The 22254-nt window shown below is 36.3% G+C and overlaps 2 protein-coding genes across 2 annotated transcripts in view; both read right to left on the bottom strand.

Moving 5' to 3' along the window:
• Positions 1–892: 892 nt before the first annotated feature.
• LOC127426690 (peptidyl-prolyl cis-trans isomerase A-like) lies at positions 893–4603 on the bottom strand. The gene is made up of 6 exons (XM_051673648.1): positions 4373–4603; positions 3869–3899; positions 3703–3791; positions 3065–3161; positions 1690–1765; positions 893–1597 (listed from the first exon to the last, which is right to left on the bottom strand). The coding sequence occupies exons 1-6, from the start codon at positions 4520–4522 to the stop codon at positions 1462–1464; spliced, it is 579 nt and encodes a 192-aa protein (XP_051529608.1). The 5' UTR covers positions 4523–4603; the 3' UTR covers positions 893–1461.
• A 2415-nt stretch (positions 4604–7018) lies between these two features.
• The window catches only part of LOC127426648 (zinc finger MIZ domain-containing protein 1-like), a 36934-nt gene continuing 21698 nt past the window's right edge, over positions 7019–22254 (bottom strand). The window contains exons 9-24 of the mRNA XM_051673588.1: positions 22226–22254; positions 21880–22125; positions 19236–19415; positions 19001–19060; positions 18717–18885; positions 18357–18498; positions 16292–16499; positions 12811–12916; positions 12583–12743; positions 12394–12461; positions 12227–12295; positions 11466–11695; positions 11210–11352; positions 9563–9781; positions 9313–9420; positions 7019–9217 (exon numbers count right to left, since the gene is read on the bottom strand). The exon at positions 22226–22254 is cut by the window's right edge and continues 155 nt beyond it. Coding sequence (XP_051529548.1) covers positions 9313–9420; positions 9563–9781; positions 11210–11352; positions 11466–11695; positions 12227–12295; positions 12394–12461; positions 12583–12743; positions 12811–12916; positions 16292–16499; positions 18357–18498; positions 18717–18885; positions 19001–19060; positions 19236–19415; positions 21880–22125; positions 22226–22254 — 2138 coding nt within the window. The 3' untranslated portion in view covers positions 7019–9217. The remainder of the gene's footprint in view (positions 9218–9312; positions 9421–9562; positions 9782–11209; positions 11353–11465; positions 11696–12226; positions 12296–12393; positions 12462–12582; positions 12744–12810; positions 12917–16291; positions 16500–18356; positions 18499–18716; positions 18886–19000; positions 19061–19235; positions 19416–21879; positions 22126–22225) is intronic.

The following is a 22254-nucleotide window of genomic DNA, read 5'->3' as shown; positions in this document are numbered from 1 at the left end:
TTTTATTTCACAGACCCCTTGCAATTACACCAGGGACCCCTAGGGGTCCACGGATCCCTGTTTGAGAACCCCTGGTGTACAGTGTGATATTTGTTCTTTTGTTTAGTAGTTTTCAGTTTTTAGTACATGTCAGTAAAGTTACTAATTATTTATTTTATGTTATTTTGTTTAAAATTGCATACTTTGTGTGACATATTCGTCTATAGCTGTTGTTTGAAGAGTTGAGACACTGACTGAACATTAAGTATTTTTGAAGGATATTTTGGTTGATTTATTTGGGTTATTTATTTAGAACTGTACTAATTTTGAGCTTTTTGTTCTTGTATAGCAATTGTAGTAGACTCAGGCCAGTGGCACATATTTAACTGTATCAGAAAAAGTTAAATAAAAAGGTCTGTTCAATACTGAGACCAACTTTGTGATGGTTCTCAAAGGAGATTATTTTGGATGAGATTGCACCATGCTCATATTGTGTTGAAAACTGCACCCATACACAGTGTACAGTACCATTCCCACCTACTGGCCTTTCTTGGTATTGCTGGTTGTAAATACAAATATCTGCATACATACTGGACTGATAAGGAACACACTATTATTAGTAGTAGTAAGTTGGGACAACCCTTCAGTTAACTACCTATCAATTATCCAGTAGTAGTAATTATGGTTCCTCAATATACATTGAACATATTACAACATAGGCTATGTGTTACAGCACTATTTGTGGTGTCCCCCTCAGGAATTGCTCTTGAGAAAATGTCATGTTATTGTCCCTTCCAAAGTTGATATCAGATTTTCACCCCTGAATATAATACCTGTGAAACAGAAACATGTGCGTTGCATGCTCTGCTCCGAGCCGATAAGATTGTAAATAAAATAAACTATTAAGACAGCATCACTTATTGCTCTTGGTTTTAATACTTTAAACTCGTGTGATGAATACGGAACCTCTCTGCTCATCAGAACTCATAATATAATGAATGAGAATGACAGAGGGGTCGTCAAGTTCTCAGTCCAGAGTAAACGCGATTTAACTCCGAACACACAAATTATTGCCTGAGAATGACATTTTCATATAACTTGTTCACAGTGGATCTTATTTCCAGGAATAGTTCATTCAAAAATGAGAAGTCAGTCATTATTTACTCACCCTAACATCGTTGCAAACCTTTGTTATTTTTCCATGCAACACAAAAGCGTATTTCTGAAATAAAGCTATCGCATGGCTTCAGAATACTTGGAATCGTTGGAAACAATAACAGCATACGGGTTTGGAACGACATGAGGGTGAGTAAATTCTTTTCATTTTTGTGTGAACTTTCCCTTTTAACCCAAAAGTGTGTAAATTTCACATTATGGAGCTTTTTGCCCTTTCGAACACTCAGAAGTCTGTAAATCTTCAGCAGAACAGTAGAAACAAACAGCTTCAGCGTATGAATTGACTCGACTTGTTCTCTCAACTCTCTACTTGAGTTCTCCGCAGTCTGTGATGCTGATTCTCTTTGCAGTTCTACCAGATCTAGAACCCAAAGCTTCAACCTTCTTCACCACATCCATCCCTCCTTTAACGCTGCCGAACACCACGTGCCGTCCATCCAACCTGAAAAACAACAACACAAACTGTCAATATCAGATTCTTTTAATCTCAACATCTCTCAAATGCACACAAAACAAAAGAGCGTGTTTACGTACCACTCTGTTTTAGCCGTGCATATGAAGAACTGGGATCCATTTGTGTTGGGTCCAGCGTTAGCCATAGACAGAATACCTTCAAATAAACACAAACAAAAATATTCAGAATGACTCATATTTTATGCTGTTTGGGTCAACAGCCACAGCGGGGAAATGTACAGTCAGCTGTCCATCAAACAAATAAGTTATATACAAAAATGAAAATCTACTGTACAGAAGATTGACAGTAAAAAATAATAATAAAATAATCGAAAAGGAAAATGTGCGCTATCCATCAACGAGGCGATCGGTATATTTTCACGCTGACACTAGGCAGATTGACCACCTTTGTTACTATGCAAATAGGGTATAAAAAGCCATGTAACCTTTTTTGTTTTCCAAAATGTACTTTGAATTTTTACTGTACATTTCTAGAGGCTGAAGATAAAGTTTTAATGATGACAATCTACTCTTGTTTCTCTGTCGAAATTATACGGGAGCCCTGAACCGCAATATGAAAAACTATTTAATTAGGCAAATTTTTTTTAGGTGTCTCAGTGCCTTCCTATGTCCTACAAAAAAAAAAAATTATCTGGGAAAAAAAAAAATCAGATTTTTTATTTTCTTTAAATTTTTCGCTGTAAAAGAGGCAACACAAGAAATAAAACAAGAAAAATCAGAATAATTTTTCAGATAATAATACAAATTTAAAAGAAAAAAATGTATATATTTTTTTTTTTTTGCAGAGAAAAATAATAAAAATGTAAAATATTTTTTATTTTATTTTTCTTTTACATTTTTATAATTTTTCTCTGCAAAAGAAAAAAAATATATACATTTTTTTCTTTTAAATTTGTATTATTATCTGAAAAATTATTCTGATTTTTCTTGTTTTATTTTTTCCCCCTCTGAACTGTTTTTTTCTCCTCAAGAGGCAACACGTGAGAAAAAAATTTCTCTGAAAAAAAAAATTTCTCTGAAAAAAAAATGCTTTTTTTTTTTATTGAAATTTATATTATGTTTCCCTCTGAATGTTTTTTTTTTTTTCCCTGAAATTTTTTTTTTTTTTCACAATGTTTTTTTTTTTTCTGGAATTTTCTTCTCAAGAAGCAACACATGAGAAATGTTTTTGTTTTTCATCTTGCGGTTCAGGGCTTCCATAAAATTAAACCCCATTGCCAGACTCTCATTTTTAACAGTTGTTATAGCGCCATCTAGTGGTGGTTCTAAGTTCCTACAGAGAACCTGAATGAACTTTGTACAGAGAACTCATGAACAAATGAACTCACATTCACCATGACAAGGATGAATGAAAATCTTCACAGACTAAAGAAATTAACTCGACAGCATCCATTGAGCCAAAGCAAACACACATTAGTGAACAGGTGTGCTTTACCAGGTCCTGTGTGTTTCAGTCTAAAGTTCTCATCAGGAAATCTCGGTCCATAGACGGATTTTCCTCCAGTTCCATTGTGGTTTGTAAAATCTCCTCCCTACACAGCAATAATGCTTTTAATAACTCAGTTCATCAGTACATCTGTAGGGTGATTACCAACCCCCCCCATCTGATTAATTTCACATGTGATTTTTGCATCCCATACAGAAAGAGAATGCATGTAAAATACATACATCTAAATTATAAATGGCTGTCACTCATAAAAATGTCACATTTGTGTGCACTTGCATAAAAATTGCAATATGGCATAAGTATGAAACATAATTAAAATATTTATAGGCATATAGGCAGGCCCTACATAAACTGTATATTCCAATAAAGTACAAATATTCCATGTAATCTCTCAATTAATATGAGCTCATAAAATGGCATGCATGACAATTATATTAGAATTTACTGTTGTTAAAAATTACTTTCCATTAGTCATTCACATTATCTGATCAACACCTGTGTAATTCTGCAGAGAGAACTTTAATCCACTGCCAAACCCATAACTGCTATACTCTCAGCATCATTATAAAGATTACAAATGCAAGTTTCATCATGTTCTTCATACAGAAATGATCATATGGTGTTACCTGACACATGAACTGTGGAATCACTCTGTGGAAGATGGAGCCTTTGTATCCAAATCCATGTTCACCTGTGCAAAGCGCTCTGAAATTCTCTACAGAAAAACAAAGATCAAATATTACACCTGTATGACAGAACTTACGGGTGTGTACTGTCCTCAAGTGCACTTACCTGCTGTTTTTGGCACAACATCTGCATTCAGCTGAAGTTCAGGAAGAGAATGAAGGTGATAAACTCATGAAAATTATTTATTTAAAATTACAATGCAAATAAATACACATTAAACAAACCACAGGTATTTCAACATTAAAATAATTTAATTCGAACGTGAATTAAATTTTAAATCATTTATCAAATTTTTTTAACATTGTTTAAAATGTTTCAGAAACTCCTTATGAATTTAACTATGTTGGGCTCATTCAAACAGGTATAATCATTATTTACAGGTCATGAGTTTACTACTACGGAAAAGGTAGAGTTAATGAATATTAATTAGTATATAACTAATTAATATTCATTATCCCCAGTAGGATTCGTTGATTCGCCAGCTGTCTAGCGCCTAGTTAACTAACGTCTGTACGTCAGCCAATCAGATAAACCTATTTGGCGAACGTCATTAATATTCAGGAGCCGAGCCTTCGGCATAGTAGGGTTTGTTATGACGCTCACACGCACCTCGAAGGTGACTCTACCGAGCGGCTCGTTATCCGCCGCGATGTCGAAGAACACCACCGGGTTGTTGTTGGCTTGAGCTCCGTTGGCGTACATGCGCGCTGCGGTGAACGCCAGCGAACAAAATTTAACCCGGTTACTGATTAATAACATGTTGATTCCAGTTAACGACAACAGCAGCGGCCTCACGGAGAACTGAACTTACACACAGGAAGAGACGAAAGCTCACACGGAAGTGTTTCAGAGTGCGCGTGTCAGTCACATGCTCACTTGTGAAGACTTGTATGAAAACAAAAATGTGTGTGACTGAAATGTCTTTGCTGTTTAATATTATACAACAGCTATGAATATCAATAAATAATCAAACATAATATATTAATCTAAAAATACAATTAAAAAAATGACCTGCAAAAACAACCACTATTGAATGTGTAATATATATATATATATATATATACACAAGTCTTAGGCACATAATATGTTTCACAAAAGCATTTGTCTTAAGATGGTTATTTATATCTTCAGCTTTAGTGTGTCAATAGGAAATATAAATGTTAGCCTCCCAAACATTTTATTTTTTACAAAAAGAATAGATTAGAATAGAAGAACAGGGAGCCCTGCAACAGATGTCATGGGCCCCACAAGGCCCCCCACTGAACATTGAGTCAGTCTGAGATTACATAAAGAGACAGAAGCAATTGAGACAGCCTAAAGAGTGACTCCAGCCAGGTCTGCTAAGCAACCAAATTGGCCCGGTTGCTAGGGAGGGTAGAGTCACATGGGGTAACCTCCTCGTGGTCGTTATAATGTGGTTCTCGCTCTCGGTGGGGCACGTGGTGAGTTGTGCGTGGATGCCGCGGAGAATAGCGTGAGCCTCCACACGTGCTATGTCTCCGCGGTAACACGCTCAACAAGCCACGTGATAAGATGCGCGGATTGACGGTCTCAGACGTGGAGGCAACTGAGATTCGTCCTCCTCCACCCGGATTGAGGCGAGTCACTACGCCACCACGAGGACTTACAAGCGCATTGGGAATTGGGCATTACAAATTGGGGAGAAAATAAAATAATTAAAAAAAAACATTAATAATTACAAATGGGTAAATCTCACAAAGACATTTGTCATTCTCATGAATATATATATATATATATATATATATATATATATATATATATATATATATGCTTTTTTTTGTGTGTACGCAAAATATTTTTTGTGTAATTGTTTATTTTGGAGTGAAATATGACATGGACATGTTCTTGACAGGTTTTCGTGAGATACAATCAATATTTGTTGAAAGATTACTGTAGCTTATTCAGGGTTGGGAGGGTTATTTTTTTAATGCAATCTGTTACAGATTACTGATTACTTAACAGTAAATGCAATCAGTAAAGTAATCCAATCACAGCAATGTGAAAGTAATGTAATCAGATTACTTTTCATTACTTTTGGATTACCACAAGGGCACATATGTAAATAAAGTCAAGATAAAACCTATATGATCTCTAAATCTTTAAATTATGCCTTGAATGCAAACAGAACATATTTGAGTAATATTATGAGTAGTGTTGTAGCTGTTATTATATATAAGGAAAAGAAACATGTACACTGCACCCTACCAAGAAAACAGAAATTTTTTTTGTTTTTGGGATTTTTCCCCTTTTTCTCCCAATTTGGAATGGCTAATTCCCAATGTGCTTTCAAGTCCTTGTGGTCACGTAGTGACTCCCTCAGTCCGGGTGGCGGAGGACGAATCCCAGTTGCCTCCGCATCTGAGATCGTCAACCTGTGCATCTTATCACGTGTTGCCACGGAGACTTAGCGTGTGTGGAGGCTTCACGCCATCCACTGTGGCATCCACTCCCAACTCATCACATTATAGCGATCATGAGGAGGTTACCCCATGTGACTCTACCCTCCCTAGCAACCGGGCCAATTTGGTTGCTTAGGAGACCTGGCTGGGGTCACTCAGCACGCCCTGGGACTCGAACTAGCGAACTCCAGGGGTGGTAGCCAGCGTCTTTACCACTGAGCTACCCAGGCCCCCAACAACTCAGTATTTTTAAAGAAATCAGGTGAGTTCTGTTTCTGCTACAGAAAAAGAAAATTTCTCATAAAGCAAATATAATCAGAACAGATGCACTGAATTATGTCTTAAACTAAATCGCTTTTCTGAAACGAGACAGCCTCGATGGCATATGCGGCCGACAAATGCGACCTCCGAAGCGAGACACAGCTTGTATCACTTTATGTCAAGAAAATTCACTATTTTTTTTGGTCAGAAATTAAAACTTGTAATCCTGACAGTAATCCCACATTTTTTAAGATGTAACTGTAATCTGATTACAATGAGTTTATATGTAACTGTAATGGATTACAGTAATTTATTGTTGTATCCTGATTACCTAACACCATTACAAGTAATCAGTTACTCCCCAAATCTTCTTTTATCCATGCAGACTTCAAGCTTGACACTTATAAATGTAAACTTCCCACAATGTTAGTAAATGACTATCCTTAGAAGTTCATGAACTCACTCACAAGATCAGTAATTGATCTTATTGTCAAAAGGGTGTTTAGCTGGTGATCAAAGACACATTTGACTGAGATTTGGTCTGTACAGAATAAGCACAGATTATGTAAAAAAATAAAAATATCACAATGAAATACTTTATTTTTGTTTGCACGTTGTGAAAATAACAGCAATGATTTTATAAGCTGCCGTTGACAATCTAATGGAGAAAAGATCTCTCAAGTTATCTCGTTCAATGTTTGTAGTAATCTGAGTGATAAAAATGGGTTTCAATCAGATATTAGCATACTATTTTTTCATAAAAAGGGAAGACTTCTGTCACATATTCAAAATTATTTACGTGTATAGTTTTGTTTGTTTCTTTGCTACATAATGTAACAATACAATTTTATTTTTTTAGTCAAAGTTGCAATACAGTAATAATAATTTACCAAAATAAAACACATACCAAAAAAATCCTAACAAAACAATTCAAATGGCTGTTAGCTTATAGAAAAAGCTCCCTTAAACAAACATACAGTATATAGATTAATTTAACATAATGCTATATTGTACATATTAACAATAACTCTCATATTAACATCAATCCTTTGATAGCTATAGACATTATTGGGTTTCTGAAATGTATTTTTGGAGCACTCAACCAAATGTATTGCTCAGTGTGTGTGTTTATGAAAGTGTAGTGACACACACATGAAGATGGACGCACACAGAGACTATGTTCAGAACAGCTTACTACCACACTACTAATTTTTTGCACAAAATTAGATTAAGAATGTGAAATAACCATATTTATTTTCAAGATGACTACTGGACATCAGTAACACATTACTGTTTCAAAAGTTTCTTTTACATACTATTTCACATACTATAGTGTGCAAAATATAGTATATACTGTGCAGTAGGCAGTATGCTAGTATTGCATTCTGAACAGCCTGTCTCTCTTACGCATGATGAATATTCATGGAAATACAGTGGTGAAGAAACACAGATGGCCAATCATCGTGTAGGACTGTACAAAATTATTCACAAATATTTATATGAGATCATGCTGAACTGGTGATCAAATGTAATGTACTAGATGCAAGACGACAGCCTGAAACGTCTGAACAAAAAGTTAGATTATTTGATTTTTTTATTCTGTAATTATTTATTCACCCTAATGTTGTTCCAAACCCGTTTGACGGAGAACTTTTGCAGAATGCTCATGCTGCTCTTTTCCTTTCGATGACAAGATATTCATAGAGACAACGCCTGTCAAGCTCCAACCGTAATGTATCATATGTATCACAATGTATCATAAAAGTAGTGATGGGAGAAACGATGCTTTCCAAAACTTTGAATCAGTTGAACCAGTTGCTTCGCAAAATGATTCACTGTTTTGGAGCGTTCGAAAGACTGCACGCTGAGGACACCTGCTGGTCACAGAAGCAGTTACCATGACCATTCTTAATTTTAAATTATTTATATAAATTAAAATAATATATATATTTATATAAATTAATTTATATTAATTATTTATATAAATTATATTAATTAATAATTAATATAAATTATATTAATTAATAATTTATATTAATTAACTATTTATATAAATTATATAAATTATTTAATGCCATTCATTTTAATTTCTATGAACATAACTAAAAGTGATCGACGGGGAATTTAAAACGACTGAAATCAAATCAGCAAACCTTGTTTGATCAGTCAGATCTTATGAAACGAAACTGACTCGAGATCAGTTTCAACCATACTTTTGACACAGATTCAGGGGTACACTGTGGGGTCATCAACACCCCCTAGTGTCAAACTGCGAAATGTTTCGAAACTGTATGACGCAACTAATCCGCGTTTGCCTGTTTGATACGCACTCCGAACAACTGATTCGAAACAAAAGATTCATAAAGGTCTTCGTGAAGCATTGTTTCGAGCGCACCCATTTCAGACATAAAGTAGTCTATACAACTCGTGCACTATATTTTAAGTCTTTTGAAAGTATACAAATATTGTGTAAAAATTAGCTTTAAAAAAACAATCAAACAGCACATGCTTATGGAATGACATGAGGTTGAGTAAATAATGACAGAATTTTTATTTTTGGGGAGAAAACTATACTGCAGGATTGAAACAAAACAAAACAAAGAATTCAGCTGAAACAATAACATTAAGTAGCATACAGTTTCATAGTGGACGGATGCTTGTCTGTGTTTCAGAACAAAATCCGCACACGTTACCACACATTTACTAGTTTTAAAACAAATCATTTGAGCAGTGCGGCCTGGACGGCATCTGTCCACGTTGGATTTGGATACGTCTGTACAGGAAGAAGATGATTGTAAGTGCATTTGTGTTTGTCAAGTATTGAGGAGCTGCTAATGGACAGTCTGACCTCAGGGTCAACAGTCTTACTCAGTTATCCTCAAAGAGAGACAGCAGATCGTCGCTGGTGCAGCTGGGAAGATCTGGAGGATCCAGATATGACAGAAGATCACCCGGATTCATCAGGTCAGGCAGTAGCTGCGGAGGAGGAACACAAATGAAACGATCAATTGAAAAACAGACGACAACACTGATGAAACTTGGAACAAAGAAAGTCGTGTTTGGAACGATATGAGGGCGAATAAATGATGACAGAATTTTCATTTCAGTATCAGCTCACTTCTAAAGAGACCTCGGGGATGTCCGAGCTGCCCTGACCCTCCAGGCTGGCCGAGGGGTTAAAGGTCATCTCTGGATGTGTGTGGCAGCTGTGGGCGGAGTCCTGCCGGCTGGGCAGTGGTCTGCAATGTAGGGGCGGGCCGCTGTGATGTAACAGCTGACTGTTGTTACTGTGCTGCAGGGGATTGTGGCACTGATTTGTGTTGACTGGACGAGGCGCCTGTGAAGAAAACAGAAAGTTTTCATACCTGATTTTATTCAAAACATTAATGCAAAATAATGACACTACTAGGGTATTCTCAGTGGTTGCCAGGGTGTTGCTATGCGTTTACTAAGGTGTTCTGAGTTTATTGCTAGAAATCTCTGGCCCTGTTTACACTGCGTATTAAGATGCGTTTTGGGCGATCCAATCACATGTGGACAACCGAGACACCCCCACCTGGAGCCGGATTCACGAAACGCTCTTAAAGGAACAGTTCACCCAAAAATGAAAATTCTCTCATCATTTACTCACCCTCATGCCACCCCAGATGTGTATGACTTTCTTTCTTCAGCAGAACACAAACGAAGATTTTTAGAAAAATATCTCAGCTCTGTAGGTTCATACAAAGCAAGTGAATGGAGACAAGGACTTTGAAGCTCAAAAAATCACATAAAGGCAGCATAAAAGTAATCCATAAGACTCCAGTGGTTTAATCCATGTCTTCAGAAGCGATATGATAGGTGCGGGTGACAAAATTTTTTTTTTAACTCTAAATCTCCACTTTAACTTTCACTTTTAGATGTGAAAGTGAAACTAAACAGGCACCACATGTGACTTTCAGATGTGAAAGTGAAAGTGGAGATTTATAGTAAAAAAAGGACTTAAATATTGATTTGTTTCTCACTCACACCTATCATATCAATTCTGAAGACATGGATTAAACCACTGGAGTTTTATGGGTTACTTATGTTTCCTTTATGTGCTTTTTGGAGCTTCAAAGTTCTGGTCACCATTCACTTGCATTGTATGAACCTACAGAGCTGAAATATTCTTCTAAAAATCCTCATTTGTGTTCAGCAGAAGAAAGAAAGTCATACACATCTGGGATGGCATGAGGGTGAGTAAATGATGAGATAATTTTCCTTTTTGGGTGAACTATCCCTTTAAGAAGAAAATTCTTCTTAACCACCATTTTCTTCTTAATTTCTAGTTTAATAAAAAATTTTAAAATATTTTGTATTCTGGAAAAAAAAAAGAAAAGAAAAAATGTAAGAATTCAAATTCTCCAAAAAAAATAAAAAAAAAAATAAATAGTTTTTCTTAAAAATCGTCGTAAATAACATCTTAAAATTCGGATTACCTCACTATTGTCCCAAACCCCAAAAGGTAAGATATTTAATGAATTTACTGGGTTCTTTTAAATGTGAAGTGCTGTTTAAGCGCATCGGCTGACTGACAAGTGAGTAGGCGGAGCTTCGCTTCTGTTTGAACACATTCGAGCCTAATGTGGTCACATGCGTTTTTGGCCACCTCTGAATATGGTTGATGTGCACAAATCTCAAAACCTTTTGGACCTCATTTACACTTGTCTTTAGCGTTGTCCCATTTCAAACAGATCACACAAACATGTTTTTATATCAGCTGTAAATGAGGCCTTTGACTCACCGTGTCGTGTAGCGTGTGTGTCAGCGCGCTCTCAGAGGCGGGACGGTCTGTCGGGGGGTGGGACAGCGGGTTACCCTGCATGAACTCATGTACTGATGATGCTGCAGGGTTGCCATGGGGATAGCCACCAAAGTAACTGTTGCCTGGGAAACCAATCACATAACAAAATATATAAATATAATATATATACATACAGTATAATGTGTAAAATGTGAAAAGTCAACTTTAACAACTACATGGCATAAGTGGTCAGTACCTGTGCTGTTGTTCTGATGGTGTGGGTTCTGGTTGCGGTACGGTGAAGCTCCGGGGTCCAGCTGAGCGATCATGTCCATAACGTTGGGCAGAATCATCTGACTGGGACTCATGGTTCTGAAGCGCTTGGACATCGGCCCGTCTGGATCCTCCTTTATGTGCAGCTCAGTTTTTATCGGCATGGGTCTCCAGCTGCAGGACGGGTCGATCGTCACCTCCTCAAACTCTGAACTGCAGGGATAGAAATACATACATATAAATGATATATATATATATATATTTATTTATTTTATATATATATATATATATATATAATTTGTTTATATATATATATATATATAAATAATTTTTTTCATATATATATCACAGATCAAATGCTTGAAAAATGTATACATTTCTTCAAAAAGTGTTAGCAATTGTGTCAAATAGCTCCTGCCAAATTTTTCCTGCCAAAACTGTTGTTGTGATACTGTTGCAAATGACCGTGATTGGTCCATCCTGACCAGCGGTGAGAAAAGTAACAGTGCTTGCATAACAGCGCTGTCTTTGTGCTGTTTCAGCTGCAGTCAACACTTGTTTGCTTCAAATTAAAGTTTGTAATGTTGTGATTCATCTTGATTGGTTTGGTTCATGAGTTAGAACCTTTTTAAAATATCTATGGAGAAAATGAGCAGGAATAATACATCCAGAACCAAAGCCGCTGAAAAAGTGGACAGTCGCTATAATGCTGAATTATCAGGACATTTTCAATGACAGACTTACTTTTGTAGAGCATTCAGGACTCCCCACATGTACTGGTCCACCTCCAGACCTTCTAACAGTGCTGTTTTACTGAAAAAAACAGAGAAATTAAATATAATTTACACTGAAAAGAGAGCAGCTCTGTATGATTCTGTACACCTGTCTCGGACGTGATTGTAGATTCTTACTTGCACACTGGACATCTCCACGTTCCTCGCTCGCAGTTCAGCTCTAAATATGATTCCAGGTCAAAACACTATAAGAGAAGGCGACATCAGCACATTATCTCAACGTTAATTCAACATTTACACAACATTATCATAGCACTTGATATACATGCTTGTTTGTGTCATGTTTAAAAAGACTTAAAGACTGACCTGAACATGTCCGCAATCGTGGCCTCTTGCCGGGAGATGAATGCGCCGGAACGTGATTGGACATTTTAAAGACACTTTGATGGCCGTTTGCTCCACCCCATCCTCGCCGCTCAGACCGGCCCCGCCCACCGAGGCCGCCACGCTGCTGAAGTTCCTCTTTACTGCAGAGAGAGACATGTTGTGAGTATTGTTGGGGATGGCCAATTAAACATTGATCATTTTTGGTACCTTTGGTGACACAGTGTTCTGCTGTGAGGAGTCTCTTCTTCAGTAAACCCTGCAGGACCGATCGAACCGACGGCCGGTGAACCAGCTGAAGAACAAACAGGTGCGACTGCAGAGAGTACACAACACAACCATCATGCAGCGCTTGCACAACATTCACTGGAGTTCAAGTAGATTTAGACACAAACCATTTCAATATTTATTGCAGTGTGAAAATGATTTCCATCAATTAAATAAAAAATTACGAGTGTCTCGAAGTTGTGGCGTCATTTCCAGCACAACAAACAATTTAACCCCTAATAAAGTTTGTTCAAAAGTTAGTGTACTTGATATCCAAGTGGACAAAAGTGTCATTGAAGAGCATACCTGAGATGAAATAAGAGACTAAACAAAGAAATATCAAGAGAAATATCACTTGTGAGCAGAAGATTTTTATTGCCCGTCATTTTCAATCAAACTGTGATTTTGACAAATTAAGCAAGAAAATATAATTTTTGATATTAAGTAATATAAAAATAATTAATAATAATTAAGTTGGGGGCCGTGGGTAGCTCAGCGAGTACTGTCGCTGACTACCACCCCTGGAGTCGCGAGTTCGAATCCAGGGTGTGCTGAGTGACTCCAGCCAGGTCTCCTAAGCAACCAAATTGTCCCGGTTGCTAGGTAGGGTAGAGTCACATGGTGTAACCTCCTCGTGGTTCGCTAATAATGTGGTTCTCGCTCTCAGTGGGGCGTGTGGTGAGTTGTGCGTGGATGCCACGGAGAATAGCGTGAAGCCTCCACACGCCCTATGTCTCCATGGTAACACGCTCAACAAGCCACGTGATAAGATGCACGGATTGACGGTCTTAGACGCGGAGGCAACTGAGATTTGTCCTCCGCCACCCGGATTGAGGCGGGTCACTACGCCACCACGAGGACCTAGAGCGCATTGGGAATTGGGCATTCCAAATTGGGGAGAATAAAATAATAATAAAAAAACATTAATAATTACAAATGGGTAAATCTCATAATAATAATAATAATAATAATAATTAAGTTAATAATTAATAATATAATACATTATATTTAATATTAAAGATTAAGTATATACAGTATATATATATATATATATATATATATATATATATATATACACATACATACATACATACTGTATATATATATATATATATATATATATATATATATATATATATATATATATACACATACATACATACATACTGTATATATATATATATATATATATATATATATATATATATATATATATATACACATACATACATACATACTGTATATATATATATATATATATATATATATATATATATATATATATATATATATATACACACATACATACATACATACTGTATATATATATATATATATATATATATATATATATATATATATATATATATACACATACATACATACATACTGTATATATATATATATACACATACATACATACATACTGTATATATATATATATATATATATATATATATATATATATACACATACATACATACATACTGTATATATATATATATATATATATATACACATACATACATACATACTGTATATATATATATATATATATATATATATATATATATATATATATATACACATACATACATACATACTGTATATATATATATATATATATATATATATATATATATATATATATATATATATATATATATATATATATATATTTATTTTTATTTTTTTATTAAATAATGTCATTTATTATTATCTAATTTATTTAGGATACATAAAATGTTAGTTATAAAATTAGCCTTAGTGAAATGTTGAAAATGTCATTTCCATCAGTGTCATTTCCAGCACAGAATTCAATTAAACACAAAACTGAATTTGAGATGTGCTGGAAATGAATTTTCATAAATGTCATAAATCTCCTTTGATGCATATACAGACACTGTTGGACATTGTTAGCAGACAAATTAAACAAATGAGAGGATTGGTGACTTTTCCTAAACTTGCCAACTGAACACAAAAAAATAAATAAATAAACACAAAATTAGATGACAATCGATGAGTCTAGGTGGTTTTGTCAAACAATCCCCCGTTTGTACAATTCAGGTCAAATTTGACCCGCCATAGGAAATTAATGTGTGAGAAAATAACACAGAGCAATTTTTTTTTTGTGTAAAATATAAATAAAAAAATCAGACACAATGCAGAACACACACATACACACACACACACACACACACACACACATAAATGAAGGGCTGAGACTATAAAACATCCACAGTGCAGAACACACACACGCACACACACTTCAAAGAGTCAAAGTCTGACCCCACTGAGTTTATGCTTAGGTGTGGGAGCTGCACACCATGGTCAGGTTTGACCGTAAGCATATTGTGGCATCATTGCAAAATCTCACCCTTCAACATAAGTGGTTTGTGGTGATGTGGGCGTGGCCGAGCGGCATCTGTGGAGAGTGAGGCCGGGGGAGATAAGTGGTGAATGATTTCCACCTGTGCTTAACACCTGTCTTGTGTTTCAGTGAGGCGTGACAGGGGCATTTAATAAGAGGGGACGGCGGCAGACGGAGAGAGAAAGCCCAGCTGACATGCAGTTTGTGTGTTGGCCACTTAAAGCGACAGCTGAAAAGCTGTGTTTTTGTTTGACATTATTCCAGCTATTTTCGTTATCACTACTAAGTGATCTGTGTTGTTAAATATAAAGTGTGTGTCCAGTGTTGGAATCGCTGTCTCCCGCTTCCTCATTTTCCTAGAAGCTCAGGGATCTGTTGCATGGTTTTAATATAAAATGGTACAATTTTTGGTACAATGGTACAAACAGTCCAATTTGGAAAGGCCAATTCCCAATGTGTTCTAAGTCCTCGTGGTGTCGTAGTGATTCGCCTCAATCCGGGTGGCGGAGGACGAATCTCAGTTGCCTCCGCGTCTGAGACGTCAATCCACGCATCTTATCACGTGGCTTGTTAACTAACGTTATAAATGCAGCACTGGCCCGATCGGGCAAGTGACAGTTCTTGCAACTGGCCCGAACCTCTCACACATTGGCCCCGGGTCATCTGGCAGTCCTTATTGTCAAGCCCTGATGTACTTATTTTATATGAGCATGAATGGAGTAATTGAGTAATTTAAAAAATACCATAAAATCCCCAAATAAATGCAATCATTTAGTGTTTTTACTTTAGTGAATATGTCGTTATTACATTTCTTAAAAAAAAAAAAAATGGGGGTACATGTTGGAACAGGGTTTTCTATTGATAAGTGTACAAGGATTAAAACAAGAAAAAACTACTGCGGTAAGAAAAATAATATTGTTTCTCCTTTGAATTCAGTTTATTTATTTTTTTTCCCTTGTTTTACGCATTAACCTCACTAAACTGTTTTACAGTATGAAGACACGTTACTGTCATATTAGATTGCTGTGTTCACATATGTGTGTGTTTACTCACACAACAGCATGCCGTCACGGTGATCTGGATGGTGTTGCGTCCGGGTTGACACACGTGTTTAAGGTGCAGGGGTTTATGGGAAGTCTTGTCACCACGTTTGATGGTTAGAGGTGTAGCATTAACGCTGACCTGCACTGACGCCGGCCAGTTAGTGTACATCTGTCTGTCCTCATGATGATAACACTTAAACTGCAGCTCCAGATCAGACCTGAAACACATCATGTTATTTATACGTGACAGTGAGCATGGAGTGGTTTTGTTGTTTATGGTTGCCGAGCGTATATGTGTGTACATTGGTTATTTTACAACCGCTTTAAATGTGGCTCATCCAATTAGAAATTAGAGTCAGAACTAAATGTTTTATGATATTAATTTTACAGGTTTATTTTTGTCTCCCCAATTTGGAATGCCCAATTCCCAATGCGCTCTAAGTCCTCGTGGTGGCATAGTGACCCGCCTCAATCCGGGTGGCGGAGGACGAATCTCAGTTGCCTCCGCGTCTGAGACCGTCAATCCGTGCATCTTATCACGTGGCTTGTTGAGCGCATTACCGCTGAGACCTAGTGCGTGTGGAGGCTTCACGCTATTCTCCGCGGCATCCACGCTCAACTCACCGCGCGCCCCACCGAGAGCGAGAACCACATTATAGCGACCACGAGGAGGTTACCCCATGTGACTCTACCCTCCCTAACAACCGGGCCAATTTGGTTGCTTAGGAGACCTGGCTGGAGTCACTCAGCACGCCCTGGATTCAAACTCGCGACTCCAGGTGTGATAGTCACCGTCAATACTCGCTGAGCAACCCAGACCCCCGATTTTACAGTTTTTAAATAATTACATTTAATAATAATAATATAGTAATAATCATTTAAACAATTATTTTGCCAAGTAATCAGATATATTTTTAACCCCTTACAGTCTGCTGTATATTTTGGCTGCCGTCTACATTTTTTCAGACCCACATAAAAAATGTCTCCATCTACACATGACTTACAGTGGACTTCCTGCAAAATATTGGTCTCATTTTACAGAAAACCCTCCAAATAAATTTTTTTGGGAGATGTTTACAATCTTATGAGGAACATACATTTAAAAAATAATATTAATAAAACATTTATATTTAGATATTCAAAACATATTTTTTAAATCAAAGTATAAATATTATATTAAAATGTTAAAAACATTTTTAAACCTTAATATTGGGCTCATTTTAGAGAAAACACCCCAAATCTATAATAAAATAGATTTTATTATCATAAATAAATTAGCATTTGTTTACAATCTTATAATGTACATACATTAAAAAATACATTATTTTTATTATAAATTAAATTATAAATATTATATTAAAATTTTAAAATTGCTAAATATTGGTTTCAGTTTATAGAAAACCCTCAAAATAAAGAAATTCATACAATTCATATATAATATTGTACGTGTTTACAATAAAAGGATGAACATACATGTAAAAAAAAATTTTTTATTTAAAATATTGAAACTTTAAATAATAAATTAAATTATAAAAAGTATATTAAGATATTAAAAATATTTTTTAAATATTTAAAAAATATGAGTTGTTGATCACATTAAAGCAAGTAATATTAATTTAAAAATCAATGTAGCAACTTTGCATTAATATAGAACGTGTAGTCACAGATGTGTGCATTTATCAGTATTTTACAATGGCTTTTTTATTTGTTGTCTTTTAATGGCACATTTGTTCACACAGTTTTCACTTTCTCTGTTGTTATAACGATAAGCCATCTTACCATTGTGAAAATGTGATTTTTAAAAAATATGGATTATTTTAGAGAACACCACACAGAAAGTTATACATAAAAAGTACAAAGTAGCAAACATTTTTCAAGATAAAAATACTTTTAAAATAAGTATACAAATTAGGGCTGTCAGTCGATTCAAACTTGTTATCAAATTAATTATACGATATGCCAATTAATTAATCGAAGTTATCGCATATATAAATATTTGCTGAAAAAGCCCCTCAAATAACAATAATTCTATATATTATGATTATAAATGATAAATTATCATGACGGGGTCTTACCTCCACATGAGTGTCTGGTGTACGGTGGGCCTCAGTTGGAAGACATGATTACTGACGGCCAGATTGTGTTCGAGTCTGAACGGTTCCAGAACCACACCGTCCCGAACCGGGAACGTCAGGCGCAGCTCGTCATTAGAGTTACCTAAGACAGTGATCCTATATTTATCCAGTATTTATTGTTATGACTGTACAAAGCTGAGGTCAAAGGTCTAGTTTACCTTAAAATGAAACTACTTAGCCTAACAATGTTCCAAACCTCTGCAATTTTAAATGCTTTCCCCCAAACACCACCATCCAAAAAAATAACTGAATCACATAAATGGCATATTTTGTTTTCAAATTTGAGTTTGCAGCTCTTGCCTGGAGGTGGAGGCAGTGCATTGATGTTGGGTTTGATATCAGGAGGAAACTGTGGCTTCACGTCCTGGTTTGGTGACATGTATGGAGGCATATTACTTCCTGGAGTCACAGGGGGTGTGGGGTTGCTAGGCAACGGAGAGAGGGGGTAACCGCCCATCGACCGAGGAGGCTACAAACACGTCAACAGAACACAAACCAGCATGAAGACACAACGTTTGACAGACAAACCATAAAACCAATCCACAGTAATCAATGGTTGCTGGCAAGACATCTAACAAACTTACCCCGCTCATGTTGGGCTGGTTAAACTGAAGGTTCACTGCATTGCAGTTGTTATTGGGCTCCTATAGTACAGGCAGAGAGAATTTTTAAGCACAAAACATACTGAACTGAATGCCTTAAAATGCTGCCACGGTAGGCAGATCACTTGGTTTTGTAACAGGGCAAATGTCAGTATTTCTATACGGTTTTTAGCATCAGATTATCCATCCAAGTATTCTAGAGGCTTCTAAAATGGACCTTGTAGAACGGTCCCGCGCTGTTGGACGGGTATTGTCCTGGAGTCCCGGGCTGTCCTGGCATTCTCTGAGCAGGGTAATGGGGTGAGGACAGGGCTCTGGTGGGGGTAGAGTTGGGGTATTGCCCCTGTTGTAAGGAAAACTGCCCATTTGGTCCAAAGTGCTGCTCTCCATAGTTTCCCTGGAGAACAACAAACACTTTCATCCATAGGTAGATGATTTATTATTGTCAGAAATTTTGAAAGTGTATTTTGTTGCCATTTTTTGGGCCATTTATATTTTCAAAAAGGGCAAAAATACAGGTGCATCTCAATAAATTAGAATGTCGTGGAAAAGTTCATTTATTTCAGTAATTCAACTCAAATTGTGAAACTTGTGTATTAAATAAATTCAGTGCACACAGATTGAAGTAGTTTAAGTCTTTGGTTCTTTTAATTGTGATGATTTTGGCTCACATTTAACAAAAACCCACCAATTCACTATCTCAAAAAATTAGAATATGGTGACATGCCAATCAGCTAATCAACTCAAAACACCTGCAAAGGTTTCCTGAGCCTTCAAAATGGTCTCTCAGTTTGGTTCACTAGGCTACACAATCATGGGGAAGACTGCTGATCTGACAGTTGTCCAGAAGACAATCATTGACACCCTTCACAAGGAGGGTAAGCCACAAACATTCATTGCCAAAGAAGCTGGCTGTTCACAGAGTGCTGTATCCAAGCATGTTAACAGAAAGTTGAGTGGAAGGAAAAAGTGTGGAAGAAAAAGATGCACAACCAACCGAGAGAACCGCAGCCTTATGAGGATTGTCAAGCAAAATCGATTCAAGAATTTGGGTGAACTTCACAAGGAATGGACTGAGGCTGGGGTCAAGGCATCAAGAGGCACCACACACAGACATGTCAAGGAATTTGGCTACAGTTGTCGTATTCCTCTTGTTAAGCCACTCCTGAACCACAGACAACGTCAGAGGCGTCTTACAGGGCTAAGGAGAAGAAGAACTGGACTGTTGCCCAGTGGTCCAAAGTCCTCTTTTCAGATGAGAGCAAGTTTTGTATTTCATTTGGAAACCAAGGTCCTAGAGTCTGGAGGAAGGGTGGAGAAGCTCATAGCCCAAGTTGCTTGAAGTCCAGTGTTAAGTTTCCACAGTCTGTGATGATTTGGGGTGCAATGTCATCTGCTGGTGTTGGTCCATTGTGTTTTTTGAAAACCAAAGTCACTGCACCCGTTTACCAAGAAATTTTGGAGCACTTCATGCTTCCTTCTGCTGACCAGCTTTTTAAAGATGCTGATTTCATTTTCCAGCAGGATTTGGCACCTGCCCACACTGCCAAAAGCACCAAAAGTTGGTTAAATGACCATGGTGTTGGTGTGCTTGACTGGCCAGTAAACTCACCAGACCTGAACCCCATAGAGAATCTATGGGGTATTGTCAAGAGGAAAATGAGAAACAAGAGACCAAAAAATGCAGATGAGCTGAAGGCCACTGTCAAAGAAACCTGGGCTTCCATACCACCTCAGCAGTGCCACAAACTGATCACCTCCATGCCACGCTGAATTGAGGCAGTAATTAAAGCAAAAGGAGCCCCTACCAAGTATTGAGTACATATACAGTAAATGAACATACTTTCCAGAAGGCCAACAATTCACTAAAAATGTTTTTTTTATTGGTGTTATGATGTATTCTAATTTTTTGAGATAGTGAATTGGTGGGTTTTTGTTAAATGTGAGCCAAAATCATCACAATTAAAAGAACCAAAGACTTAAACTACTTCAGTCTGTGTGCATTGAATTTATTTAATACACAAGTTTCACAATTTGAGTTTAATTACTGAAATAAATGAACTTTTCCACGACATTCTAATTTATTGAGATGCACCTGTATAATCAAATATATTTTTAACCCCTTACAGTCTGCTGCATATTTTGGCTGCCGTCTGCAATTTTTCACAGCCAAATTGAAAAATTCACCTTACACACATACAGTGGACTAATTGCAAAATATTGGTCTCATTCAATATTCCAATAATTCATAAATAATATTGGATATGTGTACAATATTATGATGCACATACATTTAAAAGAAATTACTTACATTAAAATATTTAAAAAATAAAAATAAAGTATAAATATCATATTAAAAAGAGACAAAATATTGTTTATCCCCACATACTATGCAGTTGCAAAAATTGCAAAATATTGGTCTCATTTTATAGAAAACCCCCTAAATAAAAAAAGAAAAGATTCCAATACTTACTGCATATGTTTACAATCTTCTGATGAACAAACAAATACAATTTATTTTAATATTTAAAAATGTTGCAATATAAATTAAATTATACATTTTATTTAAACAGTTTAAAATATGTTTTAACCCCAAATTAAAACATAATCAATATGTTTTAAATATCAAATTACCAACCACCTAATTGATAAATAAAAGTTGTGACATTTTCTGTGGGGTCTACAATTCATTTCTGATATAATATGCAAATGTGTTTATATTTAATAAGCTGATGCTTAATTAGCATATTTTAAAAGTAGAAATGGGTAAAGACCTAATCCGTTTATGTGTATTTTTAATATGGCAAAGTTACATTTTTATTAAAGGTATTTTATGGCTTAGATGATGTTATTTCCCTCACCTCTCCAGGATATGGTCTCTTCACCCCTTGCATGGGTCGTGGCCCGGGACCGTAACCCTGTAGTGGCATCCTCTGAGGATGACCCCCATATAGTCCCATCTGTGCCATCTGCACTCGAAGCTGCCCCATGCTCATGCCGTCTGCATTCATGGCCTTGGGTGAGGCAAGGGGCCCCCGCGGGCCGGGCTGATTCATAAACTGAGTGCTGTACGTCTGGGATGGTCCCATTTGAAAAGACGAACACATCTAGAATACAAACATAATGCATAAAGCAAACAAATGTTTGTATAATAAAACAATGAAATTAACTGAACTTATTTGACACCATGAATAAAAAAGTTCTTACCGGGCCGTACTGATTCATGTCCTTGTGTT

Source organism: Myxocyprinus asiaticus, chromosome 36 (genome assembly GCF_019703515.2).
Source record: "Myxocyprinus asiaticus isolate MX2 ecotype Aquarium Trade chromosome 36, UBuf_Myxa_2, whole genome shotgun sequence".
Classification (NCBI taxonomy): domain Eukaryota; kingdom Metazoa; phylum Chordata; class Actinopteri; order Cypriniformes; family Catostomidae; genus Myxocyprinus; species Myxocyprinus asiaticus.
This window is presented reverse-complemented; position numbering and strand designations above follow the sequence as displayed.